Source organism: Leopardus geoffroyi, chromosome E3 (genome assembly GCF_018350155.1).
Source record: "Leopardus geoffroyi isolate Oge1 chromosome E3, O.geoffroyi_Oge1_pat1.0, whole genome shotgun sequence".
In the NCBI taxonomy this organism is placed as follows: Eukaryota; Metazoa; Chordata; class Mammalia; order Carnivora; family Felidae; genus Leopardus; species Leopardus geoffroyi.
Window position 1 is genome coordinate 24,928,620 of NC_059340.1, and position 27,512 is coordinate 24,956,131.

The window sequence follows — 27,512 nt, forward strand, 5'->3', positions numbered from 1 at the left end:
CTGAAATAAGTCACACAGAGAAAGACAGATACCTTATGTTTTCACTTTAATGTGGATCCTGAGAAACTTAACAGAGGACCATGGAGGAGGGAAAGGGGAAAAAAAGTTAGAGAGAGGGAAGGAGGCAAACCATAAGAGACTCTTAAAAACTGAGAATAAACTGAGGGTTGATAGGGGGTGGGAGGGAGGGGAAAGTGGGTGATGGGCATTGAGGAGGGCACCTGTTGGGATGAGCACTGGGTGTTGTATGGAAACCAATTTGACAATAAATTTCATATTAAAAAAATAAACACACCTACCATTTTTTTTTCAAAATAAACAAAAAAGAAACCAACTTGACAATAAATTTCATATTAAAAAAATAAACACACTTACCAATTTTTTTCAAAATAAACAAAAAAGAAACCAGTTTGATAATAAATTTTGTATTAAAAAAACCCAAAACCCAGTCCCCACTCTAAGGGCACTTTGAGGTGGGGTATTGAGAGATGATTAGGTGATGAGGGATGAGCCCTCATGCATCAGAATAGTGCCATTATAAAGCAGACCCTGGAGAGCTTGCATTCCTTCTGTCACAGGAGGAGACAGTGATGAGGTGCCATCTATGAACCAGAAACACAGAGTGGGTTCTCATCAGACATTCTGAATCTGCTGGCACATTGATCTTGGACTTTCCCGGCTCCAGAAATGAGAGAAGTAAATTTCTATTGCTTATAAGTATACTGTTTGATATTTTTGTTATAGTAGCCTGAAGGGATTAAAACACATACACTTAGGACTTGTGTATTTTTTTGTTTGTATGTTATACTTCAATGAAAATTTTTTAAAAATGAAATATAAATAAGTCACAATGTTGACATTTATGTACCATGTTCTGGGGACTCAAAGAAAAAAACTTTAAATTATCATTGAGAATTAAAAAGAGACCATCAACAAGGAGATAGCAGCACAACATTTGGGACAAGTAAGTTAACTGTGCGTACACCAACCAGAAAAGAAAGAGGAAAGCATTACAGTCAGAGGAAACATAAACATAAAGGAAGTTTCAAAAAAGCCATTCGTTTGATGGATGGATAAGGAGATGTATGACAAGAGCCCTGAGTGAGAAGAGCTGGATGGGGAGAAACAACATGAGCCTGATACATGAAGTGTTGTAGCCACTAAGAAAGGAAAGAGAGAAAATGATATGATTCAAGATTACATAAGGAGATAAGTGACATGGAGATGGCCGATGTGAACAGTCACATCTAACAGCTACTGAGTATTCAACTATGCGCCTGGCAATCTATCAAACACTCAACATGCATTTCCTCCTTTATGCCTCACAACAGCTGGTCCAGGTGACTAGATAGTGATCATTTTTCACACAATATCTAGTTGAATATCATGACAGTCTTGCAAATTAGTTTTAATCAATTTATATCTGAGAAAAAAGGCTAGAAAAGTTATATGACATGTCACAGTTAATAAACAACAGAGATAGGATTTAAATCTATGATTTATCAGTTCCTGAAACAAATTAGGCAATAAATCAACCATATGTGTATGTATATGTGTATGTGTGTGTGTGTGTGTGTGTGTATACATATAAGTTATATAAGTCATCTCACCCTCTATATTTATATTATACATTTATATATATTATATAAAATTATTTTATATTATGTATTTTATATATTTATATTATATATATTATACACATTATTGGCTAAATGACTGGAGTTTGAACTGCAAAGCATGTGGCCATAATACAACATGCTCTCTGACCAAGAAACAGAAATTCTGAAGGGAACTATGAGAGGTCATTTAGAAAAAAAAATTCAGATATCAGAAAATGGAAAAACTAATCACACAATCATAGAATCTTGACATTTAATTGTGTCTGAATTCATCAAGACAATTCCACAGCCCAGTTGATTACTTCTTTGTAACTCACCTTATTCCAGAGAGATTTAGAGCATTTGGCATTTAAATTCTATCTGTAATTATCTTCTGAAACTAAAACTAAAGACCAATCCAATAATTCCAATAAAAAAAAATTCTAGAAAACTGCGAAGAGAAGTAAGTGTTCACTTTTGGCTGCTACCAAAACATAACCATCCACCAGTGCTGAGTGGTCAGAAGTAATGCAACCCTCCACAAAAATTTATGCTACAAACCCAACTTTTTCTACAGAAATTCTATCTACCACAAGAAAAGGAAAGTTACCTTCAATCGGTTTTCCTTTTCCCACACAATAGCCTGAATGAGGGTAAGATGATTCATAGAGAAGATAAATAAGATTACTAAAGGGATGAAAATACCAAAAAAGGTATAGAAGTAATCATGAGAATATGCTGGATATGGAAATCTCTGAACAAATACAGTGACTTCTCGGAATAGCTTTTGTGTAGCCTTGTGATTATAGTATTTCATGATGGCAATATCCAAGGCATGCTGCATAGCCAGGAACCCTTCAGTGATGTACCCTAAGTGAGAAAACAAGGATTGCTAAGTACAACAGAACAAGTAACAGCTGAGCTGAACAAAGAAAAAGGTAACTGAAGTATGTCAAAGACAAACAACAAAGTTAATTATTGTAAAGAGGCCCTTGTTATAGTCTTAAATTTCCCAGAGCAGCTATTATGGTTTACCCATACAAACAGATAATAAATACTTTTTATTATTTAAAAAATACGAATATGGTTGACACGCAATGTTACATTGGTTTCAGGTCTACAGCATAGTGATTTGACAAGTTTATACGTTATGCTATGCTTACAAGTGCAGATACTATCTGTCACCATAAAATGCTATTACACTACAATTCACTATACTCCTTATATTGTGCCTTTATTCTCATGACCAATTTACTCCTTAAATGGAAGCCTGTATCTCCCATTCCCCTTCACCCATTCTTCCTATCCCTCCCTCCTCTGGCAACCATCAGTTTGTTCTCTGTATTTATAGGTCTGATTTTGCTTTTTGTTTATTCATTTTTTTTTAAGATTCTTTTTTTTTTTTTCAACGTTTATTTATTTTTGGGACAGAGAGAGACAGAGCATGAACGGGGGAGGGGCAGAGAGAGAGGGAGACACAGAATCGGAAACAGGCTCCAGGCTCTGAGCCATCAGCCCAGAGCCCGACACGGGGCTCGAACTCACGGACCGCGAGATCGTGACCTGGCTGAAGTCGGACGCTCAACCGACTGCGCCACCCAGGCGCCCCTTTAAGATTCTTTTTAAAAGGATCCTGAGGCGCCTGGGCGGTTCGATGGGTTAAGCATTCAACCCTTGATTTCGGCTCAGGTCATGATCTCACGTTTGTGGGTTCAAGCCCCATGTTGAGCTCAACGCTGACAGTGTAGAGCCTACTTGGATTCTCTCTCTCTCTCTGTCTCTCTCTCTCTCTCCCCATCTCTCTCTGCCTCTGCCCTGCTTGCTCACTCATATGCTCACACACACTCTCTCCAAAAAAAAAAAATTAAAAAATAATAAAAGGATCCTAATTCCCAGCTTCCCAGAAAGTAAATATTGTATGAAATTACAGAACTGCTTTCTGAAATTTCAATCAACTGAATGAGAATTACTGTATAGGTATAGATTTTAATTCAGTACTCTTGACATTTGAAAAATTAAGTGAAGTTCATACTGTGAGCTGATATCCACTAAGGCAGTAATACTCAGTGTGGTCTTTAGATCTGTGGTAGTATGCAAAAGCTTCTTGCCGTTATATAACTTTAGTATGAAAATGAGCAAACACTTAAAAAACTTATTAAAATTTGGCATTGCTGTGACATCTGAAACTGATTTTTCTATTAATCTATATAAATTCTTTATAGATTTTGAATGTGAATATGTTTAACATTTTCTCCCCTCTGGATCTTTCCTTACTATATACTTTTTTAATGTTCATTTTTTTTTTTGAGAGAGAGAGAGAGGGAGAGAGAGAGAGCAGGGGAGCGGCAGAAAGGGGGAGACAGAGAATCTGAAGCAGGCTCTGTGCAGTGAGTGCAGAGCCCAATGCGGGGCTGAACTCACAAACTATGAGATCATGACCTGAGCCAAAATGAAGAGTTGGACGCTTAACCAATTGAGCCACCCAGGCACCCCTTGCCTTACTATTTTTTTTTCTAATGTTTATTTAGTTTTGAGAGAGAGAGTGAGACAGAGTGTGAGCGGGGGAGGGCCAGAGAGAGGGAGACACAGAATCAGAAGCAGGCTGCAGGCTCTGAGCTGTCAGCACAGAGCCCCACATGGGGCTAGAACCACTAACCGTGAGAACATGACCTGAGCTGAAGTCGGACGCCCAACCAACTGAGCCACCCAGGTGCCCCACCTTACTATTTTTAATAGTGTCTTTCACTTAAGCAGAAGTATTTAATTTTAATGAAGTCAATTTATCCATTTTTTCCCCTTTTATGGTAATACTTTTTCTGTCTTAATGAATCATTGCTAGCCCCAAATTCATGAAGATATTCTCATAAATTTTGTTGTGGAAGATTTATGATTTTAGCTTTTGCATTTAGGTTTATGATTATCTCGTTAATTAACTAATTTTGTGTAGATATGAGTTAGTGATCAAGATTCATTCTTTCCATAATTGCCATGTTATTCCATCACAATTTGTTCAAAAGATTTCATTTCCCCAGTGAATTATATTGGCATCTTTGTGGAAAATCAAATGTCTATTTCCAGATACCTCATTCTTTTTATTAATGTATTTCTTCATCCTTAAACCTATACAGTTTTGTCTTAATTATGTACATTTGTACATTAATTAAGTACATTTGTACTTAATGTATTTCTTCATCCTTAAACCTATACAGTTTTGTCTTAATTATGTACATTTGTACAATAGTTCAATTGTACTAATTATGTACATTATGTACATATGTACTAAGTCTTAAGTGTTCTTTAACACTGGCATTCCTTTCCAAGATTTTTTTTTTACTAAGCTAGACCCTTTGCATTTCCTTATAAATTTTAGGATAGCTTGCCAATTTTTTCAAAAAAGACTGCTGGGATTTTGACTGTCACTATATTGCTATCATAGATCAATTTAGGGAGAATCTACATCCTAACAATTTTGAGTCATCCAACCAATGAGATTTAGATATCATTTGTTTAGGTGTTTAAATTATCTCTCAGAAATGTTTTGTTATTTTTGGTGTAGATTTATAATTTATTTTTGTAGACTGGCTTTCTATCTTGGGTATTTGCTAAATTAATACATTGTATGTAATGCTTTTTTGTGGATCTCTTCAGAATTTCCTGCACACGTGATTCTGTCAACTTCAAACAAAGGTAATTTCACTCTTTCCCTTCCAAAATCTATTTATTTCATTTCCTTTTTCTGATACAAGCTAGGACATCCAGTAATATGCTGAATAGAACTGATGAGAGCAAACAACTTTACTTTATTCCTGATTACTAGGGGAGAAGTGTTCAATATTTCACTAGGAAGATAACAAATTTCTCACACATGTACTTGATCAGATTCAGAAACTTCACTGTTTTTGTTTTGTTTTGTTTTGTTTGAGAAAGAGGGAGAGACAGCATGCATGCACATGAGTGCACAAGCAGGGGAGGGGCAGAGGGAGAGAGAAAGAATCTCAAAGCAGGCTTCATGCCCAGCGTGGAGCCCAAAGTGGGGCTCAAAGCAGGGATGGATCTCACCACCATGAGATCATGACCTGAGCCAAAATCAAGAGTTAGATGCTTAACAGAGCCACCTGGGGGGGGGGGGGTGGCGGCCAGAAACTTCACTTGTATTGCTACTTTGGTTTGGAGAGTTTTTAAAATATACCTCTATATTTGGGGAAAAGATGTAGTCTTACAGAAAAGTTGCAAAAATAATAGAGACAGTCCCATATACCATGCATTCTCAACAGAGGGTTATACAACTTCAATTAGACCATAGCACATAGAGCAGATCTGTAGTGTACCTGTAGTATTAAAATTTCATGAGAACACTTAGGGAGAAAATATCCAAAATGATTCTCTAGAAGGGCAATGATGAAAAAAAGATTGAGAAATATTGCTTACACACTGCACCCAGCTTCCCAAATATCGTATCTTACACTATCATGGTAAATCTGTCATAACTAAGAAATTGACAATGGCACAATACAATTTCTAATTTATACAAACTTTGGATTCACCAGTTTCTCACCAATGTCATTTTTTTTCTGTTGCAGAACCCCCATCCAAGATACTACATTGTATTTAGGTGCCATGTCTCCATAGTCTCCTTTGATCTATGAAACTTTATCATCCTTTCTTGTTTTTTAAAACCTTGAGAGTTTTCAAGAATACTGGGCATGTATTTTGGAGAATTATCTACAATTTGGGTTTGCATGATGTTTTTTTACTAATAGACTAGAATTGAAAGTTTTAGAGAAAGATACCACAGAGGTAAAGTGGCCTCTTCATCAAATTGTATCAGGGAATATTTGCTATCAACATGACATCAAAGTACTCATAAAATTATTTTAAATTCCTTGGCTACTAATTCCAATATCTAGCTTCTCAGTTCACTTATTTATAATGACTCTTTTTTTCTTTTTAATTTTAGGTAACATTTTCCTGCTTCTTTGCATGTCCTATAATTTTGGATCTCATGCCAGAAATTGTGATTAAAGGAAGAGTGGACACTAAAGTGTATAATCGTTTGTTCTGTTTTCTTAAAGATGCTACCTCCTTCCTTTGTCATACAGCTAGAGGAAGGAGCTGACCATTTAAATTCCAAGAGTTCAGCTGAGTTGGGCTGAACCTGGGCCTCAACTTAACTTACAGATTGCCTCCTATTCCTTGCCACTACAACCAGCAGTGCCAGGAACTCTCTATGGATCATTAAAAAGAGTTTCTTAGGGTTTCTACCCAGGAACATATTACTAATTTGGCTACTACTATGGTGTGAATGTTCACGTCTCCCCACATCCATATGTAGAAATCCTAACCCCTAAGGGTGATGGTATTAGAAGGTGGGATCTGTGAGATGTGTTTTAATCATGACAGTGCAGCCCTCATAAGTGGGATTAGTGCCTTATAAAAGAGGCTCTAGAGATCTCCTTAGTCCTTTCCACCAACTGAGGACATAGTGAGAAAGCACAAGTGAGAAACTTAGGAAGGGGGCCCCTCACCAGAACATGACCATGCTGGAGCCTTCATCTTGAACTTCACAGCCTCCAGAACTGTGAGCAAGAAATTTCTGTTGTTTATAAGCTGCCCAATATGTGGTATGTGTTTTGTTACAGCAGCCTAAGTGAGCTAATACAGCTGCCACTGCCAGACCGCTCCCCAGAAGGGCTGTATCAGCTTGTGTGGCCTCCCTTCTGCAGTGCATTTACATACCCCTGGCAACCCTTAGCATTATCCAACTAACCCTTATAAAATCATACCCCAGGCGAAGTTCATAATGCATGCAGTATGTATGGTGGAAAAGACATAAGATTCCTTGTTAAATTTTATGATGGGAAAAAGTTTAAAATATTTATTAAAGAAAATAATAACAAAATAATAAAGAAAATAAAGAAATAAAGAAAATAATAACATGCAAAACAATCCCACCACCTAACAGAGTAAAAGTTTTCATATTTGGAAATTTGTCCCAGCTTTGTGCTGATAAATATGCAGTTTACACAGTTATCATTTCAAAATACAGTTCTGAACTCTGCTTTTTCAGAAGATTTAATGATGGCTATTTTTAATGACTGTACAATGTTCAGTAAAATTAAATTTTATACTTTTGTTATTCATTTACCATATTTAAGATGCAGGTTATTTCAAATTTTTATGAATTATGGTGAATTGGTTATAGCTTGTTTTTCTTGTTGGATGATTTCCTCAAGGTAAATGTGCATTATTGTTAATAAAAACAAAGCCCCACTTAAAGATGTTTTAACAGTAGTTTGTATAATATACTTTAAATTAATAGAACTATATTAGAAACTGTTTATCAACCCAACAGAGTAGCATACAGTTATAATGGATCAGACCGTGTCAGTACCCAGGAACACGTATGTTAAAGTCATTAAAATCCAAATTTCACAAGTGAACCTACGTGAAAAAATAAGGATATACAATGACCAGGAAAAGATAAAAATACATTGTTCCAATATATAGAAGTTTTATATAGGTTTTTGGACACTGAAAATTTTAAATAAAGAAATCACCAGTAGAATTTAAGAAACACAACAGATAAACATGGGGGAAGGGAAGGGAAAAAAGATAAAAACAGAGAGGGAGGCAAACTATAAAAGACTCTTAAATGCAGAGAACAAACGGGGTTGCTGGAGGGAAGTAGATGGGGGGGATGGGTTAAATGGGTGATGGGCATTAAGGAGGGCACCTTTAAGAATGACCACTGGGTGCCATATGTAAGAGAGGAATCACAAGATTCTACTCCTGAAACCAAGACTACACTGTATGTTAACTAATTTGAATTTAAATTAAAAAAAAAAAAAGAAGAAATCACCAGCACAGTAAGTTAAAAATTAACAATTTTCATCACAAGGTTAAAGAAATACAGGTATAAACATGTGATGCCTTAAGAGCCTTACTTATATGACTTATATGACTAGGATATAAAAATAAGTATGATTAAAGATCTGCTTACCAGGACTCCCCCCATGGGAACTACGTTCACTTCGGGGTCCCAAAGAAGGAAAAGTTGGAAAGAGAACACCTGTTTCCCAGCCTTCTGTTCGGACAAAACCCATATACTTGTTCCTCTGAAAACTACTAAAACGCAGATAATATTTTACCTACAGGGAACAAAAAGAAATGATACCTGTAAACGAAAGATAATTAAGGAAGAATGAGAAACAAAAGGAAGTTAAAGAAAAATCGCACGTGTGTGATTCTGAGGCCGACTGTTGAGCGCTAAGTGGATTCCGAACGTTAGGCAGCGGAGCAGACTTGTCATATGGCCATTGTGGGCTTGCGGTAAACAAACACGGTGGCAACTTGCACACCAGTGCCAATGTCTTTTTCCCAAAATAGACAGCTGGCATGCATACTGAAATGAAACACACCAAAAGATGCTGCTAATTTCTCTTCCCATTACTTCAGCCAAGTCTTTTAAGAGGAAAATCCCTTCCTCCCCTAAAAGTGATTGTAACCATAAGAAAGAATCCCACATGAGGACAGAGGAGAAATGTGATAAAATATAAATGTGGAATATTGCATAATTTCCTTATTAAATGAAAAGATAATACTAATTCTAGAGAACTAAATAAACCTCAAGGTAGAGCCTGCTGGGTCTAAGTAGCTTTACAAGACATGGTCCAGCAGTTGCCTAGAGTCAAGAGTCAGACCAGAGAAATCAGTAACATCAGGAGGAGCAGGCCGATGTCATAAATCTAGGTAAATATTAATATACTCAGTTGTCAAGCCGAGAGCTTCAGACACTTACTGCATGTTCAAGGACTAAGACATAGAACCTATTCCTCAAGGAGCTCAAATTCTAGTTGAGACAACATATATATTTACTTTACAGCAAATTCAATGATAGTAACATGTAAGGAGCATTTATGGGAGTATGGAGGAGGACAGAGGTGGGTGTGGTTAGGAGAGACTGTACAGCAAGTCACAGTAGCAACGTTAAGGTAAGAGAGTGAGCCAAGAGGCAGGGACAGTGGGGAGATTGTCCAAGGAAAAACAGGTGAAGTTTGAAACTGTACCAAAAACATTCTAACCAGTCTGTATATACACTGATGAGCCTACATCAGCACCAGCTCATACCGAATTAGTAACTTGAGAGAATTTTACATACGTGAAAGGAGTGAAAGAGTGAGGGAAAAGAATGAAAACATACCTCCAACTCTACTTACAACCCAGTGGTTTTCCTTACTTTTTCCTTCCATTGAGAACCAGCAGTTATCTTAAATGCAGAATTATAGCTCCATGCATACATCTATACTATATTTTGATTATTTCCTTCAACACCAAGGACACCAAGTTCAAAGCACAGTCCTTGTCTCTCCTTCTTGGAGGTTGTTATCAGAATCTTCCTCAGAGTCTGCCTATGTCCTAATTCTGATTCCACTTGGCTAAACCTTGGCACTGTTTTCTAGATTTAGATTCTGGTGAAAAACTATGAGAGTCAAACAAAAGAAAGAGGAACATTTTCATGCTGTGTTCCATGCTGGTGAAGATGCAGCTGCTTTTAACACCTCAGGTCTTTTGAGCTGGGAAATCTGCATTCACTTCACCATCATGTACAGAGCTGGGAAAGAGCTGTATCAGATACAGTGGGAAAGGTAATATCCTTGGTGGTCAATGTCTCCTATGATTCTGATTTATAAGGAGAAAATCTAGTACATGGTAAATTTAATTCTTTCCCCACCAACATAAAGCTCTGGCTAAATAAATGCACATACGCAGAAATTAGTTAGATTTGGATTTAAATCCCTGCTCAACTATGTACAAGCAGTATGATCTTGGGTAAGTTGCAGTCCCCCCACTTAATAAATGAAATAATTATGCCTCTACTTCATTAAACCTCAGAAACTGGAAGCACACTTAAGAAGTTTCTACATAAAACCTTCTTACCTTAAGTGGTAGGGGATCATCACTATTTTGGAATTCATGGTCAAAAATAATAGCAACCAACACTTTTTTAGAGTTATTCTCTTGTTTAACATACTCTTCAAAATCTCGTTCTGAAGAAAAGCCTCGAACTGTAGAAAGAAAAATAAATCTAATGTGTGAGTTGCCCACATACAGGCAAATGTATCTGAGTGCCTTTTCTATCTATAAGATGGAAAAATGCTTTACACGGATGAAAGATTATCAACACATAAATTTTAAAACACTGTTGCTCAGGGGTACCTGGGTGGCTCAGTCGGTTAAGAGTCCAACCTCGGCTTAGGACATGGTCTCATGGTTTGTGAGTTCAAGCCCCGCATCGGGCTCTGTGCTGACAGCTCAGAACCTGGGGCCTACTTCAGGTTCTGTGTCTCCCTCTTTCTCTCTCCCTCCCATACTTGTGCTGTCTCTCAAAAATAAGTAAATATATATTTTTTAAAGTAAATTTAAAACAGTGTTCAAACATCGGCACAACAAACTAATGGATATTAGGAGTGCATGAAAATCTTTAGGAGTTTTAAAAGTTAGACCACAAGTTTAAAGTATAATTAAAAAAATAAAGTATAATGAATCATTATAATAAATACATACTGAAATAAAGCAAGGAAGAGGGATACTTCCAAAGTGTTTTGAAATTTTCATTTTAGGGGCGCCTGGGTGGCGCAGTCGGTTAAGCGTCCGACTTCAGCCAGGTCACGATCTCGCGGTCCGTGAGTTCGAGCCCCACGTCGGGCTCTGGGCTGATGGCTCAGAGTGTGGAGCCTGTTTCCGATTCTGTGTCTCCCTCTCTCTCTGCCCCTCCCCCGTTCATGCTCTGTCTCTCTCTGTCCCAAAAATAAATAAACGTTGAAAAAAAATTTTTTTCATTTTAGAAGGAAATAACAAAATTGATCCATGAAATCTATTCAAAGTCGTGTACGATGAGAATCTCTAATATCTGAATGAAAACTACTTAGAAGTTGAAGAATGAAACAACTTCACAATTTTAATATTGGAGGTGATTATGTGTGATAATCATTATTTTTGGTAGTTTGGAAATGCCAAGTGTGCATACTTTTCTCAAGGTGGGCACAGCTGGAATATAAATTCCAAAGCTGGAAGCAGGATGTCAGGGACTAGACTCAGGTTTGCACCCATGCAAGGTGACCAGGAGCAGGACAAAACAAAATCCCCAGAGGGTTTAAATGATCAAAGCTGGAAAAACAAAGTCCACCAAATTAAACAAAACAAAATAAAACATAAGAACACAGCTGGAAATTTCAGAATATTATCCTGAAAATACACCGTGAACAAGGTGAAGTGCATACAAATAGGTAGTCAGGTACACTTTGGGGCATGTAGCCTCTGCTTCTGCATCTGAACTTAACCACTGTCATCATCTCACCTGTGTATTCTTTACATCCCAGGGAACCTTCCATCTGCCTTAACCATGGAATGTTGTGGGAATAACCACAATTCTTTGTAACTGCCTGGCCAAGGTGGTAAGGGACTGAGGAGGGACCCACCAGTTTGTCAGTCTGTTTTCATTAATTTATCTGGGCTTCAAGGAAGGTGTTACCTGTTCAAGCAGGGGTATGTGAAAAGACTGAGAGAGATAAAGGGAGATAGTGAGAGATTTTTTTAAATGTTTATTTTATTTTTTAGAGAGAGAGAGAGAGAGAGAGAGAACGGGGGAGGGAGAGAGAGAGAGAGGCAGACACAGAATCCAAAGCAGGCTGCAGGCTCCGAGCTGTCCGAACAGAGCCCCACACTGGGCTCAAAATCACAAACCCCAAGATCAAGACCTGAGCCTCAGGAGTTAACTTACTGAGCCACTCATGTGCCCTTAAAGTGAGAGATTTATGAGTGCTTAATGAGGCTAAAATATGTGTTTGTGTGGATTTCTCAAAAATAGAACTGGAGGGAAATTTATTTATTATTTATTTATTTTCATTTATTATCTGGGGTGGCTTTATTTTTTCCCCAGGTTTATTGAAGTACATGACACATAAAAGTTGTGTATTTAAGCTGTAAAACATGATAATGTGATATATGTATACACTGTGAAATGACTGTAACAATCAAGCTAATTAATATCTCCACCACGACACAGTTACCACTTACTTTATTTTAAAATTTTTCTGCCCAGAGTGATTTAGGTGTTACTGACAAAATAAAATTGTATATATGTAGGTTGTATAATGTGATTTTAAGGTATAACATTATGTTTTAATATATGCATAGACTGTGAATTGATTACCCAAATCAGGTTAATTAACTCATCTATCACCTTTTGTAGTCACCATCCTCTTTTATGAGAAGAACACTGCAAGATCTACCTCCGGAATAAATTTTATATACACTATATAGTGTTATTGACTATAGTCACCATGTACATTAGATTTCCAGGACTTATTCATCTTTATAACTGAAAGTTCATACACCCTGACCAAAATCTCCCCATTTTCCCCACCCACCCCCAACTCCAGAAACCATGACTCTACTCTCTGTTTCTGTGAGCTCAGTATTTTTAGATAACACATATAAGTGAGATTATAAAGTATTTGTCTTTCTGTGTCTGGCTTTTTTCACTTAGCATAATGTTCTCCAAACATAATACATATTGTTACAAGACAGGATCTCCTTTTTTGTGACGGAATAATCACGTTTTCCTTATGCACTGATCTGCTGATGGACACTATGGTTGCTTCTATACCTTGGTTGATTGTAAATAATGCTGCAATGAATAATTATGGACTTACAAACCTTGAAAAAGGGAAATGCATAGGGTGAGTGCCATATTCACCCTGGTACTTTACCTGAACGCATTTGCAGAAAATTGTAGACTTACTGAGCTGAAGAAAAGAGATGAGAGCTCAGGCTGCCAAAATGGCTGGAACTTGAGAGGTAAACTTGCAAAGAGAGGAGAAGAGCATAGAAGTGAAAATCAGCTTGTAAATTCCTCTGAAGTCAGCAGCCAACTCCTGAACTGAGAATGTATAGGCTAAGACTCTTTGAAACCAAGGAGATAACAGCAGGTGGCAGGCTAAAATGCTGAGCAGGGATTTCATCAGGTACACAGTGCTCATGAAATAGAGAATATTAGCGTTCAAGTCCCACAAAGGTTGGGGAGCCTTCATAATTACTCCAGGCTTCCAGCTGACACCCTAGAAGAGCCATGTCCTAGAACACAGGATATGCTGCAAGAGTAAAGACAAAACTGAAACAGAGCCGCCCTTATGAAGCCTAAAACCAGACTTTGATTGAATCAAGTTACTCTGTCAGTACTCTAACAACCAACCAGAAGAAAAGTTAACCCTCAGGAGCCTCTGATGTTTTTTATCCACAACACCTGTCATTTTATAAAAATATACAAGATATGCTATAAAACAGAACTCAATGACTTAAAGAGAAAAAAATATATACAAGTAATCTAGATACCACAATTTTCCAGTTAAGGACTTTAAAAGTAACTATGGTTAATAGAGTTAAAAAAGAGAGAACACTTCTCTGGTTACCTGAAATCTATTAAAAACAGGACAAGCGGAAATTCCAGAACAGAGAAATATTTTTAGAAACAATTCAACAGAGAGATCACATGAGCTAATAGTTTCAAAACATATAAGCTTAAAGAAATTTGAACATTGTATATAATGTTAAAGTAGATGTTTTATATCTATATATTTATATATAAAACACCTATTTCATACTAACAACACCTAGCTGGAAATGTAATACCTCTGTCAATAACTGACAGAATAAGCAGACAAAAACCAGTAAGAATACATATTTGAAAAGCATTATGATTAACTAACTTGACAACTTCGCCTGGGTAGCATTTATAAAACACTACAAGCAAAACCCACAAAACACATGGTCTTTACAAATGTACATGGTACATTTTTCAAAATACACCATAAAGTGGGCATAAACAATTCTCAAAATTTCAAAGAACTGAAATCAAATATATTCTGATTCAAGGAAATTAAAATAGAAATGGAAAAAAAAAACGAGAAAGAGAACAACAAATTCCAAATGTTTTTAAGTAAAGTAATACATTTCTAAGAATCCCATGCATCAAAGATGAAATCAGAATGGAAATCAGGCAATATTCTGGGTAACCCAAAGTAGTTTCTAAGAGACTACATTTATTCGGATATTTGTATTATATACTTCAAAGCTTATTGGGGATTTTGCATTCTTCTGCTTCACTGATGTTTTAAATAAGATATGTTTTGAGATGGCATCTGGTCTCAAGTTCCCTCAAATCCCTTGAGAGTCAAAAAAAGGCTGAAAAAATATACTAGTGAATAAATGTATGTATGTAAAAGGAAGGGGCACTAGAGGTATGCTCACCAAATTTTTGACAGTGTTTCTTTCTGGGGGAAAAGGAGAGAAATTGAGTTGAGAAGGCAGGGTAAGCTTACTGTGGGGCTTTTAAGATAATTCTATGTAGTTTAAGTCTTCTCTAAAGCATCTATATATGACTTGCACATTTTTATATGAACAATGTTTGAAATAACTGACCACAGAACACGCATCCAGAATGAGGGCTCATGCTTATGCTGTGCCTGTGTGTACCTTTGGTGCACATCATATACCTCCAGGGTTATACTTACCAGGTTTAAGAAGCACAACCAGCAACCAGGACGACTTAGTATCAAAGAATTGGATAATAATCCAAAATAATATAAATTGATCATCTAATTTTTAAATATTACTATGTTTTGGGCTCTAGGAGAAAATATTTTTTTATGAATTTAACTCTCAAGTTTAACAAAGTCTGTAATATTATATCTAGGAGGGTACTCTCTGGTCATGAGGATATATCCTATAATGCTTTAGCTGGGAGAACAATGCCTGGCTAAAAGATTACATATGTGTCTTTACTGAAACCCAGTTTAATAATACATTTTTTCAAAAAACTTTAATTTCTAACCTGTGAAATTATAGTGTAAATCCCTCTTCACGTGGTCAACAATACTCTTCACCACAACACTTTTGGAAGGCACGAAAGCCAGTTCCCATGGACCAGGAAAAATCATGGGCATTCCAAGAAATGCAGGTAACTTATCAACAGGCTGAAGAGAGTAATTGAAAGGCCCATACTTCTTTATAGTCAAAATCTTGCGTGTTAACAGAAGCGTACCAGCAAATAGTAACGTCAGGGTGAATTCTACAAATAACGCCATCAATCGCCGCCTCTAGGAGATGGAAAAAAAAAAAAAAGATTATGTTAATTGTCCTGTAAGTCCATTACCTCTGCAAATGCCTAATTCTTTTTTATTAAAAGACACTTCATAAAAGAAGATATATAGATGGCAAAGAAGAACTCTATAGTAGCAATAGTTTCCTGGACTATCTGTTTTCTCCATTTTCCATGTCATTCTGCTATCATTTCACTCTGTGAGGACTCTTCACATTTGGAAGAGATACCTCCAGCTGTAGGACTGCGAAAAATTTAACAGTATAAATTGAAATGTAGTGATCAGGCTGTAAGAATTTTCACACTGTGGTCTCTTAGCTGTTGCAAAACTCCTATAGATAGCTCAACTTACCTTTAAAATAAAATTCTTCCACAGAAGAGCCATAAATTGGTAAACCCATGAGAAATCCATTCTTCAATTCTAAGGAGGGAGTAAAGATTTTTACTTAGATTTGAATTGTTTAATGTTTTAATCAAACTCAAAGGAGGACAATAAGAAACAATAAGCACTTGAAATATTAGAGAAGCTGTTTATCCCTAAATCCCTACTCAGTATCTACCAGGTTTCTAATATGTATAAGACTTCAAGCACAAAACAAAGATCAGTATGTTATTGATGCAAGCTTCCAGGTAAATTTGACCAGTACCTTTCTCAATTATTATTAAGAAACAATACAAGAGAAAATAAATAATCACCATCAGCAAAAAGACAAAATGGTATGTGAAAATCACATCATAGCTATAAGCCCAAAATGCCACTCAACAAGTAGCAAGACTGAAAGTACTTCCATTAACAACATTGCTAATAGGAGAAGATTCATTTTTATATTTAATGAATATTTGCTGAACATCTATTACGTGACATATTAAGTCACTTAGGTGTATAATGGGAAACATAACAAAGGTTTTTGTTATTTTATTAATAGGTTATTAATAACCCAGAATCTGAAATCAGACTATCTAGGTTAGTTCTCAGCTCTACCACTATCTGTGTGATCTTGAACACTTGACTTAAATTCTTGGAGTTACCAGAGAGAGAGCTACAATTCAGGGCCAGGAAGGGGAGACATTATTTTAGGACCTCACCTTATAAATAAGGATGAATGTGAAAGAAACTGGCCAGGGTCTGTGCAGGGACTGCACAATTTCAAATAATTTTAATCCTTGATACCAGATGAAGGTATCCTATATTGCAAATGCCTGTGGTACCTAGAACAAAAAAAAAAATAAATAAATCCTCTCTGAAGAAAACTAATATTATCCTGGAGACTCAGCTATTTCTCCAAACAATTTTTCTGAATATAACATCTGGCACTCCTGACATCTGGGGTGGAATTATCAGGAGCAAAATTTAAAATAAGTATGCTTACCATTTTCAAGGCAAAAAACATAGAAGGTTTAGAAATTCCACAAAAGGGCATTAGATTAGGATCTCAAAGGATGGAGGAAGCAGTGGTCCTAGACCTAAGCATAAAGCTAACCTATAAAACTAGTAGAAAACATATAGAAGAATATCTTTGTGGCCTTGTGGATACAGAGATTTCTTAAAGTAAATGAAAAAAAACTACAAGCCATAAAAAAGATCTTCATAAAAATCTCAAATTTTTGCTCCTCAAAGAATACCATCATGAAAATAGGAAAGAAAGCCATAAAAGGGGAAAATATTTCTAACATATTTATCTGACAAAAGACATATATAAGCATTGCTATAAGCCAATAATAAAAATATAACAACCCAAATTTTTAAAGTGGGAAATACACTCAAAAAGACATTTAAGCTAGAACAAACAATGCTAAAATTTGTATGGAACCACAAAAGACCCTGGATAGCCAAAGTAATGTTGAAAAAACTGAAGGCATCATAATTCTGGATGTTAGCCTGTTTACAAGGCTGTAATCATCAAGGCAATATGGTATTGGCACAAAAACAGACACATAGACCAATGGAATAGAATACAGAACCCAGAAATGGGCCCACAAACGTATGACCAACTAATCTTTGACAAAGCAGGATAAAGCATCCGATGGACAAAAGACAGTCTCTTTAGCAAATGGTGCTGGAGAACTAGACAGCAACATGCAGAAGAATGAAACTGGACCACTTTCTTACACCATACACAAAAATAAATTCAAAATAGATGAAAGACCTAAATAGGAGACAGGAAACCATCAAAATCCTACAAGAGAAAAGAGGCAGCAACCTCTCTGACCAGCCGCAGCAACTTCTTACTTGACAGTTCTCTGGAGGCAAGGGAAATAAAAGTAAAATTGAACTGTTGGGACCTCATCAAGATAAAAAGCTGCACGGTGAAGGAAAAAAATCAATGAAACTAAAAGACAACCTTCAAAATGAGAGCAGATATTTGCAAAAGAAGATATATTGGATAAAATATCAAAAATCTATAAACATCAAACTCAACATACAAAAAAAAAATCAGTGAAGAAATGGGCAGAAGGCATGAATAAACACTTTTCCAAAGACATCCAGATGGCTAACAGACACATGAAAAGACGTTCAACATCACTCATCATTGGAGAAATACAAATGAGATACCACCTTATACTTGTTAGAATGGCTAAATTTAACAACTTGGGAAAACAACAGATGTTGGCCAGGATGTGGAGAAAGGGGAACCCTCTTACACTGTTTGTGGGAATGCACACTGTGCAGCACTCTGGAAAACAGCATGGAGGTTCCTCAAAAAATTAAAAAAGAACTACCCAATGACCCAACAATTGCAGTAGTAGGTATTTACCAAAAGATACAACAATTCTGATTTGAAGGGCACAGGCACCGCAATGTTTATAGCAATGCTATCAACAATAGCTAAATTATGGAAAGCGCCCAAATGTCCATTAACTGATGAATGGATAAAGAAAATGTGGCATGTGTATACACACACACAGTATGGAATATTAGGTGGCAATTAAAAAGAATGAAATCTTGCCATTTTCAACAACGTGGATGGACCTACTTTGCTAAGCAAATTAAGTCAGTCAGAGATAGAAAAATTATATGATATCACTCATATGTGGAATTCAAGAAACAAAACATGTAAACATCAGGAAGGGGAGGAAAAATAAAATAAAAGAAAGGAAGGCAAACCATAAGAGACTCTTAAATAGGACAAACTTAGGGCTGCTAGATGGGAGGTTGGTGGGGCAATGGGCCAAATGGGTGATGGGCATTAAGGAGGGCACTCGGACGAACAGTAGGTGTCATATGTAAGTGATAAATCACTAGGTTCTACTCCTGAAAACAATAGTATACTGTATGCTAACTTGAAATAAATTTTTTAAAAAGAATATAGCTGCTATAAAGATCTAATTAATGAATAAGAGGTACGGTTTCCGGAGGAAGATGGCAGGGTAGGAGGACGATGGACTCACCGTGTCCTGCTGACCACTTAGATTCCACCCACATCTGCCTAAATAACCCAGAAAACTGCCAGAAGACTGGCAGAATGGACTCTCCGGAGCCAAGCGTAGACGAGAGGCCCACAGAAGAGGGTAGGAAGGGCCGAGAGATGATGCGTGCTACATGCACTGGCGGGAGGGAGCCGGGGCAGTGGAGGGGCAGCCCGCCCAGCAAGGCAGAGCCCCTCAGTCTGGCTTGAAAAAGGAGAGGGGCCGGACGGAGTGTGTTCTGACAGCCAGCAGGACTTAACATCTGGAATATTATAAGTCAACAGCTCTGCTCCGAGAGCGGGAGGGCTAGAGGACAAAGGGAGGGAAAGCTGTTGAGCCTCGGAGGACAGAGCTCAGCTTGGCGGGGAACAAAGGCTCTTACCAGTGCCATCTCCCTTGCCCACCCCCAGCCAAAATCCCTAAGGGAACTAGTTCCCGTCAAAGAACTTGCTGGCACCAAGCAAACAACCAACGCTGTGCTTCCGCGGATCCATCCATCCGATGGGGCCGCCTCCCTCCCGGTGCCGCAGGGTCCCTCCTGAAGCTGACCACCAAAGGCAAAGTGAGCTGAGTCTGCTCCTCCCGCCCCTGTGCACCTTCAGGATCTACCCCAGCTAATACGCCAAATCCCATCGAAGCAGCACCAGAAGGCTGGCAGTGTGGAAGTAGCCCAGACAGGGGCCATACCACTCCACAGTGAGTCCTGCCCCTGGGAGAGGGGAAGATAAGGTACACACCAGTCTGACGGTGGCCGCAGCGGTGGGCTGGGGGCAGACATCAGGTCTGACTGTGGCCCCACCCACCAATGCAAGTTACTCCAGACAGCACAGAGGAAGAGTCCTGCAGTTCCACGCCACTCCAGGGACTATCCAAAATGACGAAATGGAAGAATTCTCCTCAAAAGAAACTCCAGGAAGTAGCAACAGCTAACAAACTGATCAAAAACGACTTAAACAATGTTAGAAAAAATGAATTTAAAATAATAGTCATAAAATTAATCGCTGGACTTGAAAAAAGTATAGAGGACACCAGAGAATCTATTACTACAGAGACTAAGGGACTAAGAAACAGGAGAGCTAAAAAATGCTATTAGTAAGCTGCAAAATAAAATGGAGTCGACCACAGCTCGGATTGAAGAGGCAGAGGAGAGAATAGGTGAATTAGAAGATAAAATTATGAAAAGAGGAAGCTGAGAAAAAGATAAAAAAATCCAGGAGTAGGACAGGAGAATTAGAAAACTAAGTGATGCAATCAAATGCAACAACATATGCATAATTGGGATTCCAGGGGAGGAAGAGAGAAAGAAAGGTGATGAAAGTGTACTTGAAGAAATCATAGCTGAGAACTTCCCTGATCTGGGGAAGGAAAAAGGCATTGAAATCCAAGAGGCACAGAGAACTCCTTTCAGATGTAACTTGAATTGATCTTCCTCATGACATATCATAGTGAAACTGGCAAAATACAAGGATAAAGAGAACATTCTGAAAGCAGCTAGGGATAAACATGCTCTGACATATAAAAGGAGACCAATAAGACTAGTGACAGATTTATCTACTGAAACTTGGCAGGCCAGAAAGGAATGGCAGGAAATCTTCAATGTGATGAACAGAAAAAATATGCAGCCGAGAATCCTCTATCCAGCAAATCTGTCATTTAGAATAGAAGGAGAGATAAAGGTCTTCCCAAACAAACAAAAACTGAAGGAATTCGTCACCACTACACCAGCCCTACAAGAGATCCTAAGGGGGATCCTGTAAGACAAGGTACCAGAGACATCACTACAAGCATGAAACCTACAGACATCACAATAACTCTAAACCTGTATCTTTCAGTAATAACACTGACTGTAAATGGACTAAATGCTCCAACCAAAAGACATAGGGTATCAGAATGGATAAAAAAACAAGACCCATCTATTTGCTGTCTACAAGAGACTCATGTTAGACCCGAGGACACCTTCAGATTGAAAATGAGGGGATGGAGAACTATTTACCATGCTACTGGAAGTCAAAAGAAAGCTGGAGCAGCCATACTTATGTCAGACAAACTAGACTTTAAATTAAAGGCTGTAACAAGAGATGAAGAAAGGCATTATATAACAATTACAGGGTCTATCCATCAGGAAGAGCTAACAATTATAAATGTCCATGTGCCGAATACAGGAGCCCCCAAATATATAAAGCGATTAATCACAAACATAAGCAACCTTATTGATAAGAATGTGGTAATTGTGGGGAATTTAATACCTCACTTACAACAATGGATAGATCATCTAGACACAGGATCAATAAAGAAACAAGGGCCCTGAATGATACATTGGATCAGATGGACTTGACAGATATATTTAAAACTCTGCATCCCAAGCAACAGAATATACTTTCTTCTTGAGTGTACATGGACATTCTCCAAGATAGATCACATACTGGGTCACAAAACAGCCCTTCATAAGTATACAAGAATTGAGATCATACCACACATACTTTAGGACCACAATGCTGTGAAACTTGAAGTCACCCACAGGAAAAAGTCTGGAAAACCTCCAAAAGCATGGAGGTTAAAGAACACCCTACCAAAGAATGAGTGGGTCAACCAGGCAATTAGAGAAGAAATTAAAAAATATATGGAAACAAATGAAAATGAAAATACAACAATCCAAATGCTTTGGGATGCAGCAAAGGCAGTCCTGAGAGGAAAATACATTGCAATCCAGGCCTATCTCAAGAAACAAGAAAAATCCCAAATACAAAATCTAACAGCACACCTAATGGAAATAGAAGCAGAGCAGCAAAGGCAGCCTAAACCCAGCAGAAGAAGAGAAATAATAAAGATCAGAACAGAAATAAACAATGTAGAATCAAAAAAACTGTAGAGCAAATCAATGGAACCAAGAGTTGGTTTTTTGAAAAAATAAACAAAATTGACAAACCTCTAGCCAGGCTTCTCAAAAAGCAAAGGGAGATGACCCAAATAGATAAAATCATGAATGAAAATGGAATTATTACAACCAATCCCTCAGAGATACAAGCAATTATCAGGGAATAGTAGGAAAAATTATATGCCAACAAATTGGACAACCTGGAAGAAATGGACAAATTCCTAAACACCCACACACTTCCAAAACTAAAAGAGGAGGAAATAGAAAGCTTGAACAGACCCATAACCAGCGAAGAAATTGAATCGGTTATCAAAAATCTCCCAACAAATAACAGCCCAGGAACAGATGGCTTCCCAGGGGAGTTCTACCAGACGTTGAAAGCAGAGATAATACCTATCCTTCTCAAGCTATTCCAAAACATAGAAAGGGAAGGAAAACTTCCAGACTCATTCTATGAAGCCAGTATTACTTGGATTCCTAAACCAGACAGAGACCCAGTAAAAAAAGAGAACTACAGGCCAATATCCCTGATGAATATGGATGCAAAAATTCTCAATAAGATACTAGCAAATCGAATTCAAAGCTTATAAAAAGAATTATTCACCATGACCAAGTGGGATTCATTCCTGGGATGCAGGGCTGGTTCAACATTCAGAAATCAATCAACATGATACATCACGTTAATAAAAGAAAAGATAAGAACCGTATGATCCTATCAATCGATGCAGAAAAAGCATTTGACAAAATTCAGCATCATTTCTTAATAAAAACCCTCGAGAAAGTTGGGATAGAAGGAACATACTTAAACATCATAAAAGCCATTTATGAAAAGCCTACAGCTAATATCATCCTCAATGGGGAAAAACTGAAAGTTTTTTCCCTGAGATCAGGAACACGACAGGGATGTCCACTCTCAACGCTGTTGTTTAACATAGTGTTGGAAGTGCTAGCAGCAGCAATCAGACAACAAAAGGAAATCAAAGGCATCAAAATTGGCAAAGATGAAGTCAAGTTTTCACTTTTTGCAGATGACATGATATTATACATGGAAAATCCGATAGACTCCACCGAAAGTCAGCTACAACTGATACATGAATTGAGTAAAGTCGCAGGATACAAAATCAAGGTACAGAAATCAGTTGCATTCTCATACACTAATAATGGAGCAACAGAAAGACAAATAAAGAAACTGATCCGATTCACAATTGCACCAAGAAGCATAAAATACCTAGGGATAAATCGAACCAAAATGTACAGAATCTGTATGCTGAAAACTATAGAAAGCTTAGGAAGGAAATTGAAGAAGATATAAAGAAATGGAAAAACATTCCATGCTCATGGATTGGAAGAATAAATATTGTCAAAATGTCAATACTACCCAAAGCTATCTACACATTCAATGCAATCCCAATCAAAATTGCACCAGCATTCTTCTCGAAACTAGAACAAGCAATCCTAAAATTCATATGGAACCACAAAAGGCCCCGAATAGCCAAGGTAATTTTGAAGAAGAAGACCAAAGCAGGAGGCATCACAATCCCAGACTTTAGCCTCTACTACAAAGCTGTCATCATCAAGACAGCATGGTATGGGCACAAAAACAGACACATAGACCAATGGAATAGAATAGAAACCCCAGAACTAGACCCACAAACGTATGGCCAACTCATCTTTGACAAAGCAGGAAAGAACATCCAATGGAAAAAAGACAGTCTCTTTAACAAATGGTGCTGGGAGAACTGGACAGCAACATGCAGAAGAGTGAAAATAGACCACTTTCTCACACCATTCACAAAATTAAACTCAAAATGGATAAAGGACCTGACTGTGAGACAGGAAACCATCAAAACCGTAGAGGAGAAAGCAGGAAAAGACCTCTCTGACCTCAGCCGTAGCAATTTATTACTTGACACATCCCCAAAGTCAAGGGAATTAAAAGCAAAAATGAACTATTGGGACCTCATGAAGATAAAATGCTTCTGCACAGCAAAGAAAACAACCAACAAAACTAAAAGGCCAGCAACGGAAGGGGAAAAGATATTTGCAAATGACATCTCGGACAAAGGGCTAGTATCCAAAATCTATAAAGAGCTCACCAAACTCCACACCCAAAAAACAAATAACCCAGTGAGGAAATGGGCAGAAAACATGATTAGACACTTCTCTAAAGAAGACATCCAGATGGCCAACAGGCACATGAAAAGATGCTCAACATCGATCCTCATCAGGGAAATACAAATCAAAACCACACTCAGATATCACCTCACGCCAGTCAGAGTGGCCAAAATGAACAAATCAGGAGACTATAGATGCTGGCGAGGATGTGGAGAAACGGGAATCCTCTTGCACTGTTGGTGGGAATGCAAACTGGTGCAGCCACTCTGGAAAACAGTGTGGAGGTTCCTCAAAAAATTAAAAATACACCTACCCTATGACCCAGCAGTAGCACTGCTAGGAATTTACCCAAGGGTTACAGGAGTACTGATGCATAGGGGCACTTGTACCCCAATGTTTACAGCAACACTCTCAACAATAGCCAAATTATGGAAAGAGCCTAAATGTCCATCAACTGATGAATGGATAAAGAAATTGTGGTTTATATACACAATAGAGTACTACGTGGCAATGAGAAAGAATGAAATATGGCCCTTTGTAGCAACGTGGATGGAACAGGAGAGTGAGATGCTAAGTGAAATAAGCCATACAGAGAAAGACAGATACCATATGTTTTCACTCATATGTGGATCTTGAGAAACTGAACAGAAGACCATGGGGGATGGGAAGGAAAAAAAAGAGGTTAGAGTGGGAGAGAGCCAAAGCGTAAAAGACTCTTAAAAACTGAGAACTGAGGGTTTATGGGGGGTGGGAGGGGTGGATGGGTGATGGTATTGAGGAGGACACCTTTTGGGATGAGCACTGGGTGTTGTATGGAAACCAATTTGACAATAAATTTCATATAAAAAAAAGAAAAAGAGGTACAAATATCCAGTTACCAAAGGAAAAAAAAAGATCTAATTAATTAATTAATTAAAAACCCACAGGTTGCCTTCCTTTTAAATCTTCTGCCTACTTTGCATACAATGAGGTGACCAAGATGGCCTGCCTGTTACTCTGAGCTGGACCAACCTTTAGAAAGGCTCTTCAGGCTCTAGGTCCTAACCACCCTTTACTTTGAACATGTGCTTTAGAATACTTGTAATTATACATCCTTTCTCTGTTTAAAATACAGATAACCCTTTTTTACAAGCCTCTTTCCTGTTTTACAACCCCAAACTGCCTTTCTGAAGGACCTGGGAGTCATCCTTTGACACATAATCCTCAAGGAAGATAACACCCCTATTCCCAATCTCTGTGCGAGGGCGGGGGGAGCTAGCTTTCAACAGGCACCAATCAGCAAACACAGATGGCCTCATCAGAGAACCACATGGACAAACTCAGGAAGTTACTCAAGGTGTTCTCCTGGTCAACCTTCCCTCCAACTTTTCCAACTTTCCCACTGTCTCACCTCAGTCCACAAACACCTTCCCACCCTTTGTTTCAGCAGAGTTGAGCTCAGACTGAGTTCTGGCCTCTCTTCCCTGCTCCGGTAGCCTCACATAAAGTCTTCCTTGCCTGTTTTACTTCGTCCAGTGCAATTTTTGCTTTGACAGAAGAAAACTAAGACAACGTGAGCTTCCTGCAGCACTTAACTTCCATACCCCTTCTATTTATTGAACACTTACTGTGTTCTGTCAGTTGAAATAGTCTAGTCACCCTGAGAGATGGGTACGTGTAATATCCAGGTTCTTTCAGACAAGGAAACCCTGGCCTTGTGAAGTCAAAGTTTACCTTGGGTCATTGCTATAATCTGACTGTCTGGGTCCTCCCCTCCTCCCCAGATTCTTATGTTGAAATCCAAACCCGGATGTGATGGTATCAGGATGAGGGACATTGGGCACGTGATGAGGCCATGAGGATGGAGCCCCGATGAATGGGATTAGTGTCCATAAGACAGGGCCCCAGAGAGCTCCCCTGCTTCCTCCACCATGTGAAGGACACAGTGACAAGATGCCTGTCTATGCATCAGAAATCAGGCTCTCACCACACACTGAATCTCACGGACCTCTGAGCTGAGACTTCCCAGCCTCCAGAACTGTGAGAAATACATTTGGGTGGCCCAGCCCACGGTAGGTATTCTATTACAGCAGCCCCAGCTGACTGGGACAGTCACACAGCAAGTCAATTCTGGACACCCCAGCCCTCGACCCAAAACACGTGCCTCCAGACCCCTGGCTTTCAAATACTGAAGGCAACCAAAATAAAATTCTGTTTGTTTAATGTGTTCCCATTGGCTTCTCTGTGTGTCTTGGGGTCCAGAGAAGTGTCTCCTATGTCATGTGCTTGTTTTGGCACTTTCTCCTCCCTGGGAAGTCAGGGATGCACTCCCCAGAGCAGGGGCACTTGGAGAGGAAAAGGAAGGGAGTGAGGTCCAGTGAGGGACATGCAAAACTACAGGATGGAGGGTCAACGCTGGGTGTGGTGGCGAGCGACGTTAGACAGCGAGGTACGGGGAATATTATAATATATATGTTACATACAACGGGCTTTGGAGGGGGCAGAAAGGGTTGTGGAGGGTTCCAGTGTATTGGGGCTTTTGGGGGTGTTGTCAGGTTCGCACTTTCCGGCTCTGCACTCAACAGTGCGGCCAGGGGGTGGGCCTCCGGGGAAGTCCAGGAGGCCCACCCTCTGCCTCCCCGGGGGAATCTGGGGAGAAGACACCACCAGGGCGGGGTGGTCCCGCACTCACCGCTCGGGCCTCGAAACCGCCACTGCTACACCTGCGCCTCCGCCGCTGAGGGACGCGGGTCACCAGGCGCGGCGCCTCCTCCCAACGCCTTCGCCAACCGCCCAGCTGCCTGCCGGCCCCGCGAGCAGGTCAGCGGCCACAGACCCTTCCTCGCGCATGCGCGCACGCACCCAGTCCCCCAGCCTGCCCCCTCCTCCCTGCAGCCCCGCCACCTGGCCCGCACGCGCCTCCCTGCCCCCTGCGCGCTCTGGACCCTCCGCCCGGGACCCCTTAGAGTGTGGGGCCCCACCCAGCACTGCCCGAGGCCCCCAGACCCTGAGGGCCCTACCTCGGGGCCCGTGCGCTTGCCCCCAGGCTCTCTGCCTCTAGACCCCGCTGGACCACCCCACCACCCTCCAACTCTCGCGGGCTCCCCTCTCCCTCAAGTGTCATGGTCACCTCAGGGGGCCAGTAGCTCGTGGCAGGAAGTTGGGAGAGATTCACTGGCCGCCCTCTAGGGTCTGTGGGCGGCAGCAGAGAACTTGCAGAGGTTCCCCCTACTCGGGGGCCCGCAAGCCTGCTGCGGGGGCCACTCGCAGCCCCCGACGTGGGGCGACTCTGGCGTAAGGCGCGCGGTCCTCGAGTCCAGCTCCCCAGCGAGCGCCGCCTGCGCCTCGACACGTGGGCGCTCCGCGCGTTGTGACTCCC

The 27,512-nt window shown here is 39.3% G+C and overlaps 1 protein-coding gene across 10 annotated transcripts in view; it reads right to left on the minus strand.

The window, feature by feature from the left end:
* The window catches only part of LOC123589300 (phospholipid-transporting ATPase ABCA3-like), a 185,258-nt gene extending 158,321 nt beyond the window's left edge, over positions 1 to 26,937 (minus strand). For 8 of the 10 annotated variants that reach the window (XR_006708249.1, XR_006708250.1, XM_045461216.1 and 5 more), the window contains exons 1-7: positions 26,826 to 26,935; positions 16,843 to 16,965; positions 16,109 to 16,177; positions 15,490 to 15,754; positions 10,536 to 10,663; positions 8,599 to 8,746; positions 2,209 to 2,468 (exon numbers count right to left, since the gene is read on the minus strand). Coding sequence is in view for 8 of the 10 variants with exons in the window: in XM_045461216.1 (XP_045317172.1) it covers positions 2,209 to 2,468; positions 8,599 to 8,746; positions 10,536 to 10,663; positions 15,490 to 15,754; positions 16,109 to 16,168 (861 nt within the window). In the remaining 2 variants the exon portion in view is untranslated. Of the gene's footprint in view, positions 1 to 2,208; positions 2,469 to 8,598; positions 8,747 to 9,798; positions 10,078 to 10,535; positions 10,664 to 15,489; positions 15,755 to 16,108; positions 16,178 to 16,842; positions 16,966 to 26,825 lie in introns of those variants that run through there. The other 2 variants (XM_045461212.1, XM_045461218.1) reach the window with 2 other exon arrangements.
* Positions 26,938 to 27,512: the final 575 nt, after the last annotated feature.